Genomic DNA, 19,147 nt, shown 5'->3' on the forward strand with positions numbered 1-19,147 from the left:
GTGGCTATTTGAGTGCATGCTTACATTATGGTTATTTTAAGAATGCATTGGTTAAGTGTTTTCCCCACTTGTGTTTTGTTGTAGTATCTTTTAATGGGCTACAGATCTTTGTTTACACCCGAACTGTCATTACTTATCTATTTTATTTGATTTTTTTAGAGATCAGTTTTTTGGATACATGAGTGAATGTGTACAATAATATGTTTATGCTTGAACATTCTGCAAGGGGCCGAAAGTGGCGAGTGGTTTCGACGATAATATGTTCATGTTTGAACAATGGTTCTTAATAATTGATTTTCAAACAGTCTTTAACGTCAAAAATATTACCACGATTCGGCATAAGTCCTACCTTTAAACGTATTAGAAAAATAATGTCCGGGAAATTCGAGCCCAAAGAAAAACTTGAGTTTCGTTGTCCATTACAATTCTTTCAATTGCATCATTGCAATTTGTTTCGTTGTTTTTCATAAGTACGCCCTCATATTGCATTTAGCCTCTCATCTCGTAGCTTTTGCTTTAGTAACTTTCTGAATCTTTTCCGAAACTTTCTGTGCAGTAGCGCTGGCTTTTGCTGGAACCCCTCTCCTCTCAGTTTTAACTAATTCCGCTTTAAGCGTTTGTCTGGCATACTGTCTGACAGCTATTTGTTTTAAATTATCAATATTTTTTAAAACTTTAATTAAGGAATTTTCCGATGCCATAAAATACATTTATTCTTGATCAGCATCAAGAGCCAAGTCTTCAGTCCGTCTTTACGAGCGCCCAGATCTGAATATCGGGTATAAATGTAGAGTCGCGGGAGTAGCTGCGTTTTCTTTTGCAATTAAGATTCGTTTTGTTGTATAAAAAACTGTTTTTTTACTTCGGCACGGAAAATGTTTCCGTTTTAAAAACGGACAAATTTGGAGTTTTGTGAAAACAGGATCATCAATTTATGTGTTTTCAAAAGTAAATCAGAACCGGTATCGCTGCATATAACCATTGAAATATATGGGCGTTACTCATCTTACTATTTATATGGTCTTTCCTTGGGCCGAGTGGAGTATGCCATTTCCGAAGGTAATGGTCTACATTATAGTTGCAAGGAATACCGCGCTTCGACGTTCGATCGTTCATTAGACGTAGAAAGAGCTAATCGTGGGTTTTATAAAGCAATATGTTCAGCTTTTGGCCTACTGCTGCTGGCTGAGTCTCCGATGTGCAAGATGCTTACTCCGCGGGAAGTGCAGGTGCCAACTACCTTCTGGCCTGCGGCATCTGTAAAAATAGCTGCAACCACTCCTTCAGTGCAGAAGCTGATATCGTTTGCGACACCAAGTGCAACGGAAGCCACTGGTGATGCAGATTCGGTAGCCGAACTTAGTACCTCGGAAAGCGTGCAATCAGAAATGTCTCTAGCACCCATGTCCGCTGAGTCCGCAAATTCACTAACTATCCCGTCCAATTCGATACGTCCAGTAAACAGAGGTCCCGGACCACCGGATATTGCAATCACAAGTGCCATGTGCCAAAACACCTGTCCGGGTTCCCACCAAAGCGGCAAGTTTTTTCCCCAGAACTTGCCCATTTAATGATGTACCTGCTTTCATACAAAGTGAAATAAAAGATGGCGGCTAAAAGGGGAGAAGTTTAATTTCTCTTATGCCAGGAAGTAGAGTCCTTTAAGATCATCGCATCACGACTCAATTCGAAACCATTTACTCTGTCAAATTTTAGCGGGAGCACTTGGTTTTGAAAGAGTACAGTACATCCTATTCCCTTCTACTACCACCCGTACAAAAAAATAACTTCTTCCCTTATTAGTAACTTATTAGAATACTATAGGCTTGCGCAGTAAACTTTGCACTCTCTTCCTGGAGAGTCCCAAATTTTCATCCCACGTTATTGTATTTACCGAGATTTGGTTAAGGTCGGACATCCTTAGCTCCGAAGTTTTGGTAGGTAGGTACACAACGTTTAGAAATATCCGTTCTTCTTGACGTGGAGGAGGGGTTTTGATTGCTGTTACTCATTTGCGGTATTATTTGATATGTTTTCTTTATCAATTCTTCACATGAATCTTGCGTCTTGCTCGTCTTTTTATTGATCATATTTTCTTCTTCCTCAAGCATAGATATCACTCAGTTATCGCAACAAACTATCCAATGTAACTACATATATTCAATACTAGCTAAACCGGAAGACTTTGTTCTCCAACGCAACAAAAAAATGTTCTTAATTATATGTGGTTAATTTATAGCGAACAATTTTTAGAATACCCTTTTTTTCCGCCTTAGAGGCAATATATAAGCAGATTTTTTTTTATCATGCTAATTTTTGTATTTTAACATCAGGGTATATGGCTTATCAGGTAGCAAGATGGGTAGCCAGTCATCTGAGGAGCCGCAAAGAAATGGAGAACCGTGAGCCCAAAGAGCTGACTCATTCAGCTCAGTCGGATGAGCGCCTCGAGGCAGAATGTCGGCTGGGTTTAAAGCTGTGGGGACATAACGCCATTCCATTTTTTCGGTCATTTCCTGAATTGTTGCCACTCTATTTGCAACAAATATATTAAATCTTGACGGCTCGTCCCGAATCCAGCAGAATCACACCAACAGTAACACCTTCCCTTGAAGACATTCATTCCAGCTATCTCAGCATAGCCAGCAACTCTGCTCCACATAGCTCCAACTTTGGTACCGTAAGTGTCTTCAAAAGAGCCACACGAGATTTGGCATAAAGTGACTGCTGGAATGCTGACCCTTGGACACGACATAAATGCATGCACCATAAGCCTTGATGCTGGCATCGCAAAATCCGTGAATTTCCAGCGTAGCGTATGGAAGGAGTGCAAGCCTAGGAAATTTAAACCGACGAATCTGACCAAAACTGGTGAATATTTCCTGCCACTCGGTGTTCAGTGCGACTGGAAGGCTTTCATCCCAGGACAACTTCTTTCGGCACAAACGCTGGAGAAAGATTTTGGATTTAGTAATTACGGAACCAACTAGACCGAGAGGATCGTAGAATCGCGGAATGGATGACAAAACAGAGCGCCTGCGGGAATTCAAAGAAGATTGTAGGGCCAAGTCCTAAAGTTTAAGTCTCATGGCTGACATCGTCGAACTTTAAAAATGTTTCCTCTTCCGGAACTCAATCTAAACTGACCTCTAATCTACGAACCGCTTGATTGTAAGATTCTCCAAGGAGATCCAAATTATATTTTGCTGGCAGACGAACACAATAATTGCCTTTATGTAATAGACGGAAATGGTGGACAAAGTGTGCTTCACAATCTAGCTCTTCTTTGGTAGTCTTTACTATTGGTTCGATGCAATTTTCTGTCTCCCAAAACGTCCGAAGAAGCACCTCAAGCCGGTCCTCTGGACTATTATCCGAAGCAGCTACGGCCCGAGCCCGAGAGACCATCAAAGATGAACCTTTTAAACGGGAACAACCTCCAGACACGACCCATCACAAGCGCGTTTTATGAATTGAAGGCAATCCTGGCAGTAGCTTGACCTGACCAACACACAGGAATTCGAAAAACAGACTTGCTCCAATTAGCAAATCGACGCGCTGCGGCTTATGAAACTCCGGATCTGCTAGTGGTTTGTTCGATGGAATGTTCCAGTTTTGAGTGTCAATTCCAAAGCTTGGCTGTCGATCGGTTATGCTAGAGGCTACAATGGCAGTGATGAGAGTTGAGTAATCCGATGAGATAGAGTGCAGGCTAACATTGACCGAAAATCTATCCGTGACGAGTCGCCTATTCCCGAGACTGCAGTCGATGATTTAATATTTCGAAGCTGAAGCTGATTCGCGAAACATGAAGTTATTAGATGCAACTGGGAGCCGAAACCTTGTGAGCACCATCGTTGCACAGCGCGCAGCGTGCTACGGTTTGGTTCGTTGTAACCAATGTGCACCTAGAATTATTATGCTTTCTACGTCTGCCCACTTGACTGCTCGACGCATAGCTTGCCAAAGAAAAGTCCATTGTGTCCAATGATCTACATCGCTGCTCCAAGAACGAGGCAATAGATTCCCAGAATTAAGTTTGCGAATGCGGGTTCGTTGAATCGCTCCTCCCACTTCTCTTGGTTCGCTAGATCCAGTTTTCGGAGAAGCTCCTGCACGACGATGCATCCTGCGATCTGCTCAGTGGTGCCCAAGCCGTGGAGCGAGCACATATGAGAATTCAACGTGTCTGAAAGCTCCCGAAGCATGACCACTGACCCAGGTTTCATAGCCATCGACGTAAGATGCAGTCATTGCATGTCAACGTCCAATCTGATTTGGGCGTGCCCCAAAAAATTTGTCTCTTTGACTAGCGGTTTTCCAAATTTCCTCAGATCCTCGTGAGCTTTCATTTTTCGGACACTTCGGATTTCATGCGCAACTAAAGAATATTAGTTTTTTCTAATTTTTACTTATGGCAGTCTCCATAATAATAAATGAACGATAAACATATGTATATTATATGGTTTCGGAAATGTATTTTTCACTGCATTTCAAGCATCTGGTAAAGACCTTTATACCCTCTGTTCTCTGTCATACATTTGACAACACTTTCACTTAAATCCACAACAAAGAGCGTCCACTAAGATCAAATAAATTAAAATAAAATGTTTAGCGCTTCATTAAGTCAATTTGGAAATCACTCTGGCCACCAATAAACTTAACAAACTGACCTATGTAAATTGTATGGGCAGTGCCTTTCATCTAGTATCGCATGTAAACACTAGATATTCTAATGAAATCTGGTTTGAGATACCGTTGTACTGAAATATTTGTCAGTTGATCGAAGGTGAAGTTATGAATATCCTAGTCGGTGTATTGAATGGAAATTATCTTAAATTTGTATTACTTATTTTTTTGTTACTCCCTATCTCTCTTTTTTTACATACACAGATCATTAAGAATAAGACCGTGACCAAATCTAAATTTTCTGTGAAAGCGAAGGTACAAAAAGCGCTTTCAAGTAAAAGTAGACCAAGTGCAGCCACGGGATCAGATTTGATGTGGTATAACTTTTGGTTGAATTTCGGTTCAAAATTGCTTCCCATTACACGAGAGCGTTTGCAGTTTAAGAAGGGCGGTATTGAAAAGGAAGAAAAAGAACTGCAAGCCTTATAATTTGTATAGTCTTTGTGTCCATTTTTATTCAATGGTAAATATAAGATAGCTTTTATCAAACAGAACTTTTTTAGTTCTGCTTTCAATTCGGCTATTGTTTATCTTTTTAATTTTTTATTATTATTTTAGAACAACCTGCGAAAAAAAGCGCACCTCCAATTCCACAAAAGCGAAGTAAAAGCTTTCAGCTGTGTATGAAAAACCAGAGGCGAACTATTAGTCACCGGTAAGTAAACATCCTCAACTGCATCGCATCTAAAGTTTCGGTATTATATTCCACATTATATGTAAACTAGAATGCAGATATGTGCATACGTGAGCTGTTCAATAAGTCCATGAACTTTTGGATGATTTTGGTTTTTGGATAAGCAATCATTTTACTTTTCAACGTAGTCCTATACATATGTCCACCGATTCTCCAATCTTTATATCCCTTCCAAAAATATGATTTGTCGAGTTCCTCAAAATGGGAATTTGTTTGTAAGATGATTGACTTAATTGTTTGATTTAAATCTCTTTCCGCCGAGCCATTTCTTCAGGTTTGGAAACAAGAAATAGTCACTCGGGGCTAAATCCGGAGATAGGAGATATCCGGAAAATCGCACTGAAAACCCCAGTCTTTGACTGCTGTTTGGTCTTTGGTGTGTGGTGGTGGATCCACGTTATACCCGTTTTAGAGCGCTGTCATTGCCTTCTTCACTCTATCTTTGACGTTCAGGTTATAGTTGTCCTCAGGTGTAACCCCCACAAGTCTCTCAAAAGTTTGGAAAAGGAAGGACTTTAAACTTTGGTCTAAAGTCTTTGGAGATTGAGTGTGAACCTTTCCCTGTTTTGCACCTCGCTCCTTGTATTTTTTCCATATTCGTCCAATGAGATGCAGAGAAAGGGAAAGGGCAGAGATCCCTTAAATCAGCATCATTAGAACAGGGAGCGGCCAAGTCCCTCAGCTCTGCGTGAACGACTGGGATAGTTTTTATATCGGGCACCACAAGCGCATCGTCAGTGTGGATGTTCATCCGCTCGCTGTCCGGGACTGCATATTCTCGGTACTCTCCCTGCGTTTATTCGCAGCTGAAATACCTACCGAGGTAGGCCGTTCGCTATCCGCAACCTGCGACCGGTCTGGTGGCCTCTGCTAGGCCCTCTTTGATTCTCCAGCTTATCACACCAGACTGCCAATTGGTTAAATTAGCTGAATTTCAATCAATTTAGAAAATAATATTGGGAAAGAAATGTGTTTTTATTGTCTTTTCATTTTTTGGCCTCGGTTGACATTTTCATGGAAATGGTAAGTAAGTATAACAAGTATTTGGTTTACAATTTTACCAATTTAATTTAAAGTGTACCAGTATTAATTCGAAATCGCTCAATGTTCATATAATTTGTTTTGTTGAGAGGATTATTATGAAAGAATTTCTCAAAACTCTAAGCGAAGCCATTCTTCATTGTGCTTAAATCAATGATAAAGTTACTTGTGTCATTGGTCTGATCGCGATATTACTTCAGATTTTGAAAGTGAAGTAATTTGGCGCTCTCCATGTCTTTGACAAAAATAAGTCATTTATTATCGAAATAAACCACAATAAAGTTGAATCAAGAAATATTTTGTTTCACCCAAGCAAAAAGTTCAAGACGTTACCACTACGGTTACCCCGTTACCGTGCAAAAATAAGTCGGAATACTGGCTGTCTATTTCTTCAAGAAATTCCTCAAATTGGCTGTGGTAGAGTGGGTTTGCAATAATGCTGTTAATGATCTTAATAACCAAGTCCATGATCTCAACTATTTCGGCTGGAAAAACCTGTTAAAAAACCTGTTAACCTGGATCAGATCAGATAATTATTACAACCAAAAAGAACAAATAAAATTACAGCGGCCACGATAGTCTAGCCACGCGCTTACTCATTATCTCTCTCTCTCTCTCAAACACACTACACCGTTCAGTGTGCGTGATCTGGTGGTAGGGAGCGAAATAAAACGACTAGTGTTGGTGTGAGATTAGGAAAAAGAATTTCAAGCAAAGTGGAAACAGATAAAACTTAATGTATAAAATCTCCCAATTGGTTCTAGCAATTTTTATGATATATATATATATTTTTTTTTTTTCTTTTTTTTTGTTTTTTTGTTTGTTTGGCAAATAACCAGCTTAAGCATGTGAGTCGTGGGGTTGGCAGACGGCTTGACCCCTAATATGTAATATGTTATTTAATATTATGTTTATTGATTATATGAGATCGTGCTAAACTGATAAAGTATAAGAACAGTTAACAGTAATGTAAGATATATTTTAATATTATGTGTATTGGTTATATGAAATAGTGATAAAGTATAAGAATAGTTAGTTTGAACGGCTCGGCTCTGATATACACTCCCCGACACTTGAATACGACACACTAAAAATGTACACTTCAGGCACTAATATTTCTGGCACAAGCCAAAGAAAACGGTGAATTTGAATTTTCATCAAGTCTCTATTCAGTTTAGCACAAATTAAACAAAAAAAAACAAACACATTCACTTAAGTAGATTAAAGAAAAAAATTTAACTGAAATAACTAAAATTTCCGTTCTTAAAAAATGAGACACTTGAATACGACACTCAAATTGAAATACAGTAGAGTCCGGTTATAACGACACTCAAGGGACCGACGATTTTACGTCGTTATACCCGGCAGACGCTCTAACCGAAAGGAGAAAAAAAAAATTTTTTTTTTCTTTATTTTATGGTTGCTATGTTCGTAATAGGTTTTTAAAAAGATTTAATAAAAAAAAAAATGTAACAAATTTAATTCAATAACATGTTTTTTTTTATAAAAACTCGGATATATATACATAATTCATAATATAACAAGATTAATTTCTATGTGTGGTTTTTCTTTTTATTCTTATTTTAAATAATCAGTAATTTTTGATTGTTTAGCAGTAGTTTGTGACATATAAAAACAATCGCGCACAGAATTATTTAACGTGATATGCTGTGCGTTGAGCACTCGTCATTAAAATTTGAATGGAATCTATTCAATATTTCAGATCGTTCGTTCTCTTTCGTAGTGATCAGACGCGTTTTTGTTTTGCGCTCCGCATTTTTTCCTTTTGTTTTGAATAAACAGCCGGTGTTTTCCTAAATAAACTTTAATTAACTTCCTAACCAGCCAACAATCTATTCTATTCCGCGAGTGCATGCCTTTTGATTTGTGTTAAGACATTATTTAACTATTTATTTTTCGGCGTCGGCTTGTCGTGTTTGTGTTGTTGCAGTGAGTGAGTACGCATTACATTGCATTGCAGTCCGCTCTCGTCTGGTAGCTTTTGTTGTGTTATCACTCTCTCCCTATCACCTAAACTTAAATAACTATTCTTTCTCTCTCGCTCTCGTAACTTTCTGTTCAGTAGCTCTCTCTCTCTCTCATTAGCTGCTGCTGCAACTGTTCTCCTCTCCTCCTATTAGCGTTTGTCTGGCACACTGTTTTGATAGCCATTTGTTTTGAAATATTATTTGATTTTAATTCTAATTTGGTTCAAATTTTTTAATATCGAGCTTTCTGTTGTATGTGCCAAAAAATCATGCAAAAAGCAGATCACCCACGATCAGCCGATTATCCCCTGCTGGCTCTGCGACAGCGTAGTGCACGCAAAATGCGCTGGATTTTCTGGCCTTGTGAGTGATGCCATTTCAAAGCGTAATGGTTTGCATTACAGTTGCGAGGCATGCCGTGCGGTGGAGAAAGACATGGTATCTTTCATGAGGCAGACGGAGCTGACCGTTGGTTTCAAAATCCAATACGATCGGCTCCTAGCCATGGAGGCTCAGTTTAGCGGTTTAAAACTGCTGAATGAGTCTCCGAGGCGCAAAAAGGTCACTCCGCGGGATCTGCAAGTGCCAACCGTCACTCAGCCGTGCGCCGCCGAAAAACTGACTCCGACCACTCCAAGTGTGCAGCAGTTGATCCCGTTTGGCACTCCAAGGGCAACGACAGCTGCTGGCGATGCAGATTCGGTAGCCGAATTCATCGCTTCGGAGAATGTGCAGCCAAGTACGTCTGCAGCGTCCGTGTCCGTGGTGTCCGCAAGTTCGCTAGTTGTCCCGTCTATCCCGATCCCACCAGTAAATAGACGTTCCGGACCTCCGGATATTGCCACCACAGGTACAAGACCTGTGGTGACGAAACCACTGGTGGGAGTCCCACCAAAACGACAAGTTTTTGTCTCACGGCTGGCCCCTGACCTCACATCTAATGATGTAATTGCTTTTATTCAAAGCAAAATAAAAGCCGTGGGGTTAAAGGTGGAGAAATTCAACTTCTCTTATGCCAGGGAAATAGCCTCGTTTAAGATAAGCATCTCCCCAACTAAATTTGACACCATTTGCTCCGCCAAATTTTGGCCGGAGCATTTGTTGGGGAAGGAGTTTAAGGCTAAGAAGAAGAATAGGCCCCCCATATCCCTTATCCATATCTTTCCAGTGTGCCACCCTCAACCTCAACCTCAACTACCTCAACTTCCCGTCTTGCTTCCACCTTTCCAAAAAACTAACTTCTCTTTTAGTAACCTATCAGAATGTAAGAGGCTTGCGTAGTAAGCTCAGCATTCTTTTCCGGGATAGTGTTGCATTTGCTTCCCACGTTATTGTGTTTACTGAAACCTGGTTAAAGCCGGACATTCTTAGTTCCGAGGATTTGGCAGGTCGGTACACAACTTTTAGAAAGGACCGTTCGTCTCGACGTGCAGGAGGGGCTCTAATTGCAGTGGACTCTTACTTCACGTCAGAACACTTCACAGTCCAAGTTCAACAGGAACTGGAATTCCTGTGTGTAAAACTGATTCTTCCCGCTTTCGCTATATTCATTACTTGCTCGTATATCCCACCTTCTTCGGATATTTCAATTTATGAGCAGCACTTGTCCGCTTTAACCGCTGTTTCTTCCTCGCTATCTGATAAAGATCGTATGATAGTTCTTGGTGACTTCAACTTGCCAGGAACTGTTTGGTCTTCGGTAAACGAGTCTAGTATCCTAGTGCCCATGTCACGACATGACTTTGTTGACGGCTTGCTTCACCTGTCCCTGTCTCAAGTCAATCATGTGAAAAATTCCTTGGGTCGATTGCTTGATCTATGCTGTGTATCGGATCCGACCATAGTGTTGTTAACCCGAGCCCTTCCGCTCACTATACCTGAAGACGCCTACCACCCTACTTTCGAGGTACGCTAGATATAGGACCAACTATATTGGATCGGTCGAGTAGACCACCTGAACGTGTCCGCTGCTTTCGTAAAGCCGAGTTTGCGAAGCTTAATAACCTCTTTAGGGATTTTGATTGGTCCGCTTTGTACTTGTGCACTGATGTCATAAAAGGCACAAACATTTTTTACAATGCTCTTGGCACATTTTTTTATTCTTGTGTCCCGCTTTCTTGTCCAATTAGATCTGGAAAACCCCCTTGGTTTACCAAAGAGTTATCCAGTCTAAAAAACTTAAAATCAAGACTTTATAAAAAATTTCAAGAAGTGGGCTCTCCTACTTCTCACTCTCGTTATTTAATAGCTCGGGTAAACTTTTCAGTTCTTAATGCTCAATGCTATAAGAACTACCTATCTCGTTGCAGGATACGTTTTTCTCAGGACCCTAAACAGTTTTACTGCTTCGTAAACAGTAAGCGTAGAACGTCCGCACACCCATCCTCGCTATCATTTTGTAATACGTCGGCAAATAATGATCAGGCAATTGCCGATCTTTTTGCCCAGTTTTTCCAAACCACCTATTCTGAGGAACGCTATTCTGGTCAACCGTACCCATACGGATTACCGAGGTCGAACGGCATTTTCAGTCCCTTGTTAAATGAATGTTCCCTACTTCATGATCTTCGACTAGTTAAGCCGGTGTTTTCACCGGGTCCAGACGGGGTTCCAGGTTGTGTACTCAGGTATTGCGCCGAGGCTCTGTGTGGACCATTGCTTAAACTATTCACCCTGTCCATTGATTCCTCTTACTTCCCCCCAATCTGGAAGGAATCGTTTATAATTCCTCTCCATACAGTCTGATGCAAAAAATTATAGAGGTATAGCAAAGTTATCCGCTATTCCTAAAATGTTTGAGAAGGTTTTAACTCCGCACTTGCAACATTTCTGCAAGTCACTTATATCTCCAACTCAGCATGGATTTATAAGGCGGCGATCAACCACCACGAACTTGTTAGAGTTTACCTCTTTCATTATTAAAGGCTTTCAATGTAACTTACAGACGGATGTTATTTACACCGACTTTAGTAAAGCATTCGACTCTGTAAACCATTCCCTTTTAGCACATAAACTTGACCTCTTAGGGTTTCCGCCCAACCTCCTGAGATGGATTTCTAGCTATCTTTGTTCTAGGTCTCAAAGAGTCCTCTTCAAAAACTCCCTCTCTTTACCAGTAAAGGTTTCTTCGGGAGTACCACAGGGCAGCCATCTAGGCCCCTTACTCTTCACACTCTTTATTAATGACTTGCCTTCAGTATTAACATACTCTCGAGTACTTATGTATGCGGATGATGTTAAACTCTGTGTCCAGTACAAGGACATTTCATTTCATTCTCGCTTGCAATCCGATCTCAATAACTTTCAGTCATGGTGTTGTGCAAACTTGTTACACCTTAATGCCTCGAAATGCAAAGTTATGACATTTCATCGTTCTAGCCCTTTGCTGGCTCCCTACACCCTATTTGGGGGTTCTCTTGAGATAATTACCCTGGTGGATGATCTGGGTGTTATGTTAGACCCCAAGTTAAAGTTTTCCGAACACATTTCTACCATGGTAAATAAGGCCATGGGCGTGCTTGGGTTTATAAAGAGGTGGTCAAAGGAATTTGACGACCCCTATATAACAAAGACTCTCTATACCTCGCTAGTTCGTCCGATCTTAGAATACGGCTCCTGTGTATGGTGCCCTCAGTGCATAGTACATCATGACCGTATAGAATCAGTACAGAACAACTTTTTACTCTGCTCTGTGGGGTCTTAACTGGGATGCGGGTGTGAGACTCCCATCTTACTCTAGTAGACTGGGATAAGTAAACCTCCCATCCTTAGTTAACCGTAGAAAAATGCTTGGTGTGATATTTATGCACAACTTGATCAGGGGTGACATAGACAGCCCTGATCTGTTGAGCCGCATAAACTTCACGATTCCTATTAGACTGACTAGAAATTTTACACCGTTGTTCCTTCCAATTTGTAGATCGAATTATTCCTTGCATGAACCGTTTAGGGTCTTATGCTCGGATTATAATTTCCTCTACCATATTATATCCAACACTAATTCTCTTCCTCTTATTAAATTACCAATCCTTACACACCTTTCTAGTAATTAGTAATTGTAATGGTATTTGTATTTCGATTGCATGCTTAGTTTCTTAGTAAGTTTAGTGCTAATTTTCCTCGAATGTTAGTCTCATAGCTATCTTTCTTGCATGTTCGCGTTTGGTTCGGCTACGCACCGCGCGTCATGCGGCAGCGCCCCTCGGTTGGTTGGGCGGGAGGAGGGCTGCGTTTTGCCTAGGATCCGCGCGTAACAGCCTTCTGCTGGTGTCACACGGGCCACTTGACGGTGCAGTAACTGCATCGCCTCTTGAAAGATGCAGTCATTGCATGTCAACGTCCAAATATAGGCACTCTCGGCGGTGCTTGTCGATATCTCTGACCCCCGTAGTAATTCTTAGTTCGACAGTGTCCCGTAAGTGCTATCCGGACCAAGTCAAGGGAGACTCCTTGAAAGGGGACAGCAGTAGTCCCCGGTTGCAGTTTTATTGGCCACGTACAAGTTTTGAATGGCCGGGCCAAGTGGCGCATAAAAACTTTTCCTTGCAGCTTTGTTAGACATTTGCTTTTTAAAATGGCTTAAAGCTGACATCTGCCAATTGCCTGGGAAGTTTTTGGGTTCCTCGTGGGATTGGAGGCGAGCTACAAAGTCGAACTATCTTCCCTCTGCCTTCATTCGCTTACTCGTTTTTTTTTTTTGCGGCCACTTAAGTGTCAAGCATTTGTGCAGCAGCTGCCACAAGGCAACAAGTGAAATGGATGCCGAGCTGTCTGCGCACGCGAACAATGCCACATCAACATAATCATTAGCATCATTATAGAGCTCCTTGTCCCCTCTTGTGGCACGCCCGGTTGTTTGTAATTTACGCTGTGCCAGCGGCCGTTGCGCATAACATCATTTGCAGCTCGTTAATCAGTTCTGACGTTGCAGGGGACTGAAGAAGTTTCAAGAACCAGAACCGAGCGCCAAAAACTTGCCCGTCCTGTGGCAGGTCTCGACTCCTGCAGCTATGGAGCCTATTTTGCCTCACAATTCTCCCTCATATTATCGCTCTCATCATTAAAGTTGATTTGTAACATTATGATTGGGATTAGGGTTTCATAGACATATCTCGAATAATAATAATGTCCCTAGCCACCGCATACTCCGTGGAATGCAGGGCATCTGTGCAGCTTTCGTTTCTTGCCTTGGTTCGCCATGCTCCTACACCTCCGACATCACAATGAGCAGGCACCATAATTTCATCGCCTTTTTTGCGGGTTTTATGTGGCATGGCTGAGTGGATTTTATGCTGTGCAACAGCAGCGGGAACAGCCAAATGAACATGCAACCTTCAGCAGCAGCAGCAGCAGCAATAACAGCAGCGTGGCCGGAAAGATGCGGCGATAGCAGGGTCAGCCAGCACCGAGCACCAGAGCCCGACAAGGCAGGGCAACAGCGGCGGAAGTGGGCATATTTCAGCAGCTGCGCGAGATAAAGCAGCCGCGATGATAAGCCTCAACTGTACACTCAGGGAAACTTCCGATTACTTAGGTTACCCAGACTGCTTTACAATAAATACCACGAACATTTACTGCATTTAAGAGAACAAGAACATGCGTAGAACGAAACAAAACTGAGCGAAACTTTAGTTAGCTTAGCGCCATAAATCATTCTTTATTTCGCTCACGCACACCCGCACCCGCATCCATAATATATGGGGCTGGACTTTAGCACCTTCCTGGTGGCCAGCAAATCAAGTCTCGTGTTTGGCCCGAGTGTTTTTGTGTGGCCGGTAATTAATTATGGTGTTATTTAATTTAATTGTGTGAGGCATTAGGAGGCGCTCCTGAGATGCTTAAGTGTGTCTACAAATGGGTTTCTATTTCTCCCTCTGAAAACCGAATATCCGCCTGAACAAGCTCTCCGTTTTGTGATATTTTGAATCCGCATTCGAAAAAAATATTTAGAGGAAATTCTATAAATGCCTAGAAATATCAATTTTTTCAACATTTTCACTAGCATTAAAATAAACATTTATTTTTAGTGTTTTTCCTATATACCATTTGGTGAACTTCGACCTCTGTTGTTCAAACCCTTTTCCCCTTCGATTTGATTCAGTTATTGTCCCCAATCAAAGCGTGTTTGGACGACAGGCAGAAGTTGTTGTCCTTTCAAGTGTCAGGCCTTGAACCGCTGACAACGAAATTTTGATGGGGGTCATGTGGAAAATTGGCTGGGAATTTTCCCTTTTCTGGGGTATCTGGAATTGGAAGCCTTCTACCCATTTATGTATGTTCGCATTTTAAATTAGCGTTAATTGAACCCATCTGGGCGGAGATTTGATTTCCTTTTTTGTGTTTTCTGTCTTGCTGTGCTTTTGCTTTTGGACATGTCAGCAAGTCAATCAGTTGGTCCATCAATCCTTGTGATTTTTTTTTTTAAGATTCTTTAATTTAGTGAGATTGAAAAATGACAATCTTTTCAATTCAAAGAGATCCATTTCCTTAAGAGATTTTAATTTGTTCAAGAAAAGAGCATGTATCCACATTTTCACGTTTCAAATTTGTTTACTTTAATAATTTTTTTTTAAATATTTGTTTAAATAAGTACTGGCATACTCTTGACTAAATTTAGTAGGTGCTGGCAAGGTATCATGCGCCATTCCGACCTCACGCGCTCCCAAAGACTCGCCCAATCCCTTTGGTGCAGACTCGTACTTTTCCAATGTTTTTTAAACAGAGCAGGCCACTGTGCGTCGGTGTGCGTCGGGCTACCGTCTTGCTGGAAAGTGATCTCGGATATGGGGAAAACACATTTGTCTATAAAATTTGACAAAATGGGTTCCTAAATATCAAGATAATACTCTTTCTTCATTATTCTATCGATTTTAATCAATTGTAGAACGTTCCACCAAGTGTAGCAGCCCTACACCGTCAGGCTGCCTCGTCCATGCTTTATTGTTTCCTTGACCTGATGATTTTTCAGCTTTCCACATGAGCAGTATCAGTAGTTTTCATTTCGATCATTTCGAAAATAAAACGGTTTATTTTATATCTGACCCAATTGCATTTTTGCAATCTTCCGTGGTCCAGTTCCTATGCTCCTCGCTAAATATAAGATGCGCAATATAAAAAACGCAAAATTGTAGAAAATTACCTATCTATCAGATTGCTGAGTCGTGATCAGATTGGATAATTTTTATAGCCAAAAACAAATCAATTTGCAGTGGCTACGCAGCACCCGACGTCACGCTCAGACTGATTTTCTGTCTCTCTCTCACGCACTCTTTTTCGTTCAATGCTAGCGCCGTTTGCCGGAGGAGAGCCATACTGACTAAATGACAGCAGCAACTCACAACGTTCTCCCTCGTTGGTGTTATATACATATATATGCGCAATAATATTAATTACATATCATACGTCTGTGCCTAGAATTAAAAGCGAATTGCACAATTTTCAGCGCATGACACTTAACAGAAAGATTTATATGTCTTTCGCTCTTCCTTAAATTTTTTGCAAAATTACATCTGTCTCTGCTTTTGGATCTTTTAGTCCAACTGCTACTTTCCTCTTTCGATCGCAGAGCATCCCTCGGCGGTAGCAGAAGTGAAGAAAAACCTGAATATTGGCGTGATCGACGATCACACACTTTATTTTATTATATAGAATCTAGAATTATTATTGAAAAATGTGAGTTCAAGGATCTCAGAAACTATAAGAACTAGAGCAAGCAAATTTTCGATCCACACTCCTGTGATATCAAAATTCAAATTCAAAATTTCGCCAGACCCCTTTCCGCCCCCGCAAAGAACGAAAATCTGAGGCATCCACAATATTGAAGTTACGAGAAAACTAAAAACGCACATTCATAGAGAATTACCGTATCTATGAGATTGCTGAATCTGGATCAGATCGGATAATTTTTATAGCCAAAAGGAACAAATTAATTTGCAGTGGCTACGCAGCGCCCGACGACATGTTCAGACACGTTTTCTGTCTCTCTCGCACGCACTCTTTTTCGTGTCGTTTAAGAGAGCCAGTTGCGGTCGCAGCAGCAACTTACAACGTTTCAGGCGTAAAAACAAACAACGCAGATCGTCTTCCGACCCGTGAACATTCCACATATAAATGGCCATGGGAAAAACAATAATTTTCCAAATTCAGACCACATATTTTCAAGGATTGGCGTTGTGATTTGTTAATAGTCGAATGGCGAATGCAATACGTATCGGAAATCGAAGTCTTTTAAACTCGAACGGCATAGCCGTTGGGATCATCGGAATCCTGGGAAAGAGAACCTTCGAATTTTCTTTTAAGTATCGTCGTGTAAATCAAATTTCTCATAAATTTTCTTACCAACAAACGCGTACCGTTGCACAGTTTTGGTTGGTTTATGTTTCCAACCAATCTTTAGGTGTCAATTGTGCGCCTTGGGACATCCAAAGAGTTGACAAAATCAGGTGGATAGTTGGTGCCTCAATCTTCATTTGTAACACAATTAATAGATTTGAATAAATGGATCCAAACCAATGATCTCGATCTGAATTATGTAGTTTATGTCACCTTCATCTTTATTCTTAGCCGCTAAAATTGCTCGCTCACTCAATAATTATTTTTGTAGTTGGAAATGATATTTGGGAATACTTTGTTAATGAGCTCGTCTTTTGTTGTGATAAAGTTACAGAAATTCGGAGGAAATGAAATTAATCCGCTCGATTCCTCGACAGTTGCTCGACCATTACCGATAATCAGAAATTGCTCTGAAAAAAATATTTAGAGGAAATTCTATAAATGCCTAGAAATATCAATTTTTTCAACATTTTCACTAGCATTAAAATAAACATTTATTTTTAGTGTTTTTCCTATATACCATTTGGTGAACTTCGACCTCTGTTGTTCAAACCCTTTTCCCCTTCGATTTGATTCAGTTATTGTCCCCAATCAAAGCGTGTTTGGACGACAGGCAGAAGTTGTTGTCCTTTCAAGTGTCAGGCCTTGAACCGCTGACAACGAAATTTTGATGGGGGTCATGTGGAAAATTGGCTGGGAATTTTCCCTTTTCTGGGGTATCTGGAATTGGAAGCCTTCTACCCATTTATGTATGTTCGCATTTTAAATTAGCGTTAATTGAACCCATCTGGGCGGAGATTTGATTTCCTTTTTTGTGTTTTCTGTCTTGCTGTGCTTTTGCTTTTGGACATGTCAGCAAGTCAATCAGTTGGTCCATCAATCCTTGTGATTTTTTTTTTTAAGATTCTTTAATTTAGTGAGATTGAAAAATGACAATCTTTTCAATTCAAAGAGATCCATTTCCTTAAGAGATTTTAATTTGTTCAAGAAAAGAGCATGTATCCACATTTTCACGTTTCAAATTTGTTTACTTTAATAATTTTTTTTTAAATATTTGTTTAAATAAGTACTGGCATACTCTTGACTAAATTTAGTAGGTGCTGGCAAGGTATCATGCGCCATTCCGACCTCACGCGCTCCCAAAGACTCGCCCAATCCCTTTGGTGCAGACTCGTACTTTTCCAATGTTTTTTAAACAGAGCAGGCCACTGTGCGTCGGTGTGCGTCGGGCTACCGTCTTGCTGGAAAGTGATCTCGGATATGGGGAAAACACATTTGTCTATAAAATTTGACAAAATGGGTTCCTAAATATCAAGATAATACTCTTTCTTCATTATTCTATCGATTTTAATCAATTGTAGAACGTTCCACCAAGTGTAGCAGCCCTACACCGTCAGGCTGCCTCGTCCATGCTTTATTGTTTCCTTGACCTGATGATTTTTCAGCTTTCCACATGAGCAGTATCAGTAGTTTTCATTTCGATCATTTCGAAAATAAAACGGTTTATTTTATATCTGACCCAATTGCATTTTTGCAATCTTCCGTGGTCCAGTTCCTATGCTCCTCGCTAAATATAAGATGCGCAATATAAAAAACGCAAAATTGTAGAAAATTACCTATCTATCAGATTGCTGAGTCGTGATCAGATTGGATAATTTTTATAGCCAAAAACAAATCAATTTGCAGTGGCTACGCAGCACCCGACGTCACGCTCAGACTGATTTTCTGTCTCTCTCTCACGCACTCTTTTTCGTTCAATGCTAGCGCCGTTTGCCGGAGGAGAGCCATACTGACTAAATGACAGCAGCAACTCACAACGTTCTCCCTCGTTGGTGTTATATACATATATATGCGCAATAATATTAATTACATATCATACGTCTGTGCCTAGAATTAAAAGCGAATTGCACAATTTTCAGCGCATGACACTTAACAGAAAGATTTATATGTCTTTCGCTCTTCCTTAAATTTTTTGCAAAATTACATCTGTCTCTGCTTTTGGATCTTTTAGTCCAACTGCTACTTTCCTCTTTCGATCGCAGAGCATCCCTCGGCGGTAGCAGAAGTGAAGAAAAACCTGAATATTGGCGTGATCGACGATCACACACTTTATTTTATTATATAGAATCTAGAATTATTATTGAAAAATGTGAGTTCAAGGATCTCAGAAACTATAAGAACTAGAGCAAGCAAATTTTCGATCCACACTCCTGTGATATCAAAATTCAAATTCAAAATTTCGCCAGACCCCTTTCCGCCCCCGCAAAGAACGAAAATCTGAGGCATCCACAATATTGAAGTTACGAGAAAACTAAAAACGCACATTCATAGAGAATTACCGTATCTATGAGATTGCTGAATCTGGATCAGATCGGATAATTTTTATAGCCAAAAGGAACAAATT

General features: G+C 40.5%; 1 protein-coding gene across 1 annotated transcript in view; it reads left to right on the forward strand.

The window, feature by feature from the left end:
* The window catches only part of LOC113566061, a 57,018-nt gene that overhangs the window by 16,636 nt on the left and 21,235 nt on the right, over nt 1-19,147 (forward strand). The window contains exon 2 of the mRNA XM_026989969.1: nt 5,248-5,344. Coding sequence (XP_026845770.1) covers nt 5,248-5,344 — 97 coding nt within the window. The remainder of the gene's footprint in view (nt 1-5,247; nt 5,345-19,147) is intronic.

The sequence above is a fragment of the Drosophila persimilis genome, unplaced genomic scaffold, assembly GCF_003286085.1.
Source record: "Drosophila persimilis strain 14011-0111.01,24,50 unplaced genomic scaffold, DperRS2 tig00000477-arrow-pilon, whole genome shotgun sequence".
Lineage (NCBI taxonomy): Eukaryota > Metazoa > Arthropoda > Insecta > Diptera > Drosophilidae > Drosophila > Drosophila persimilis.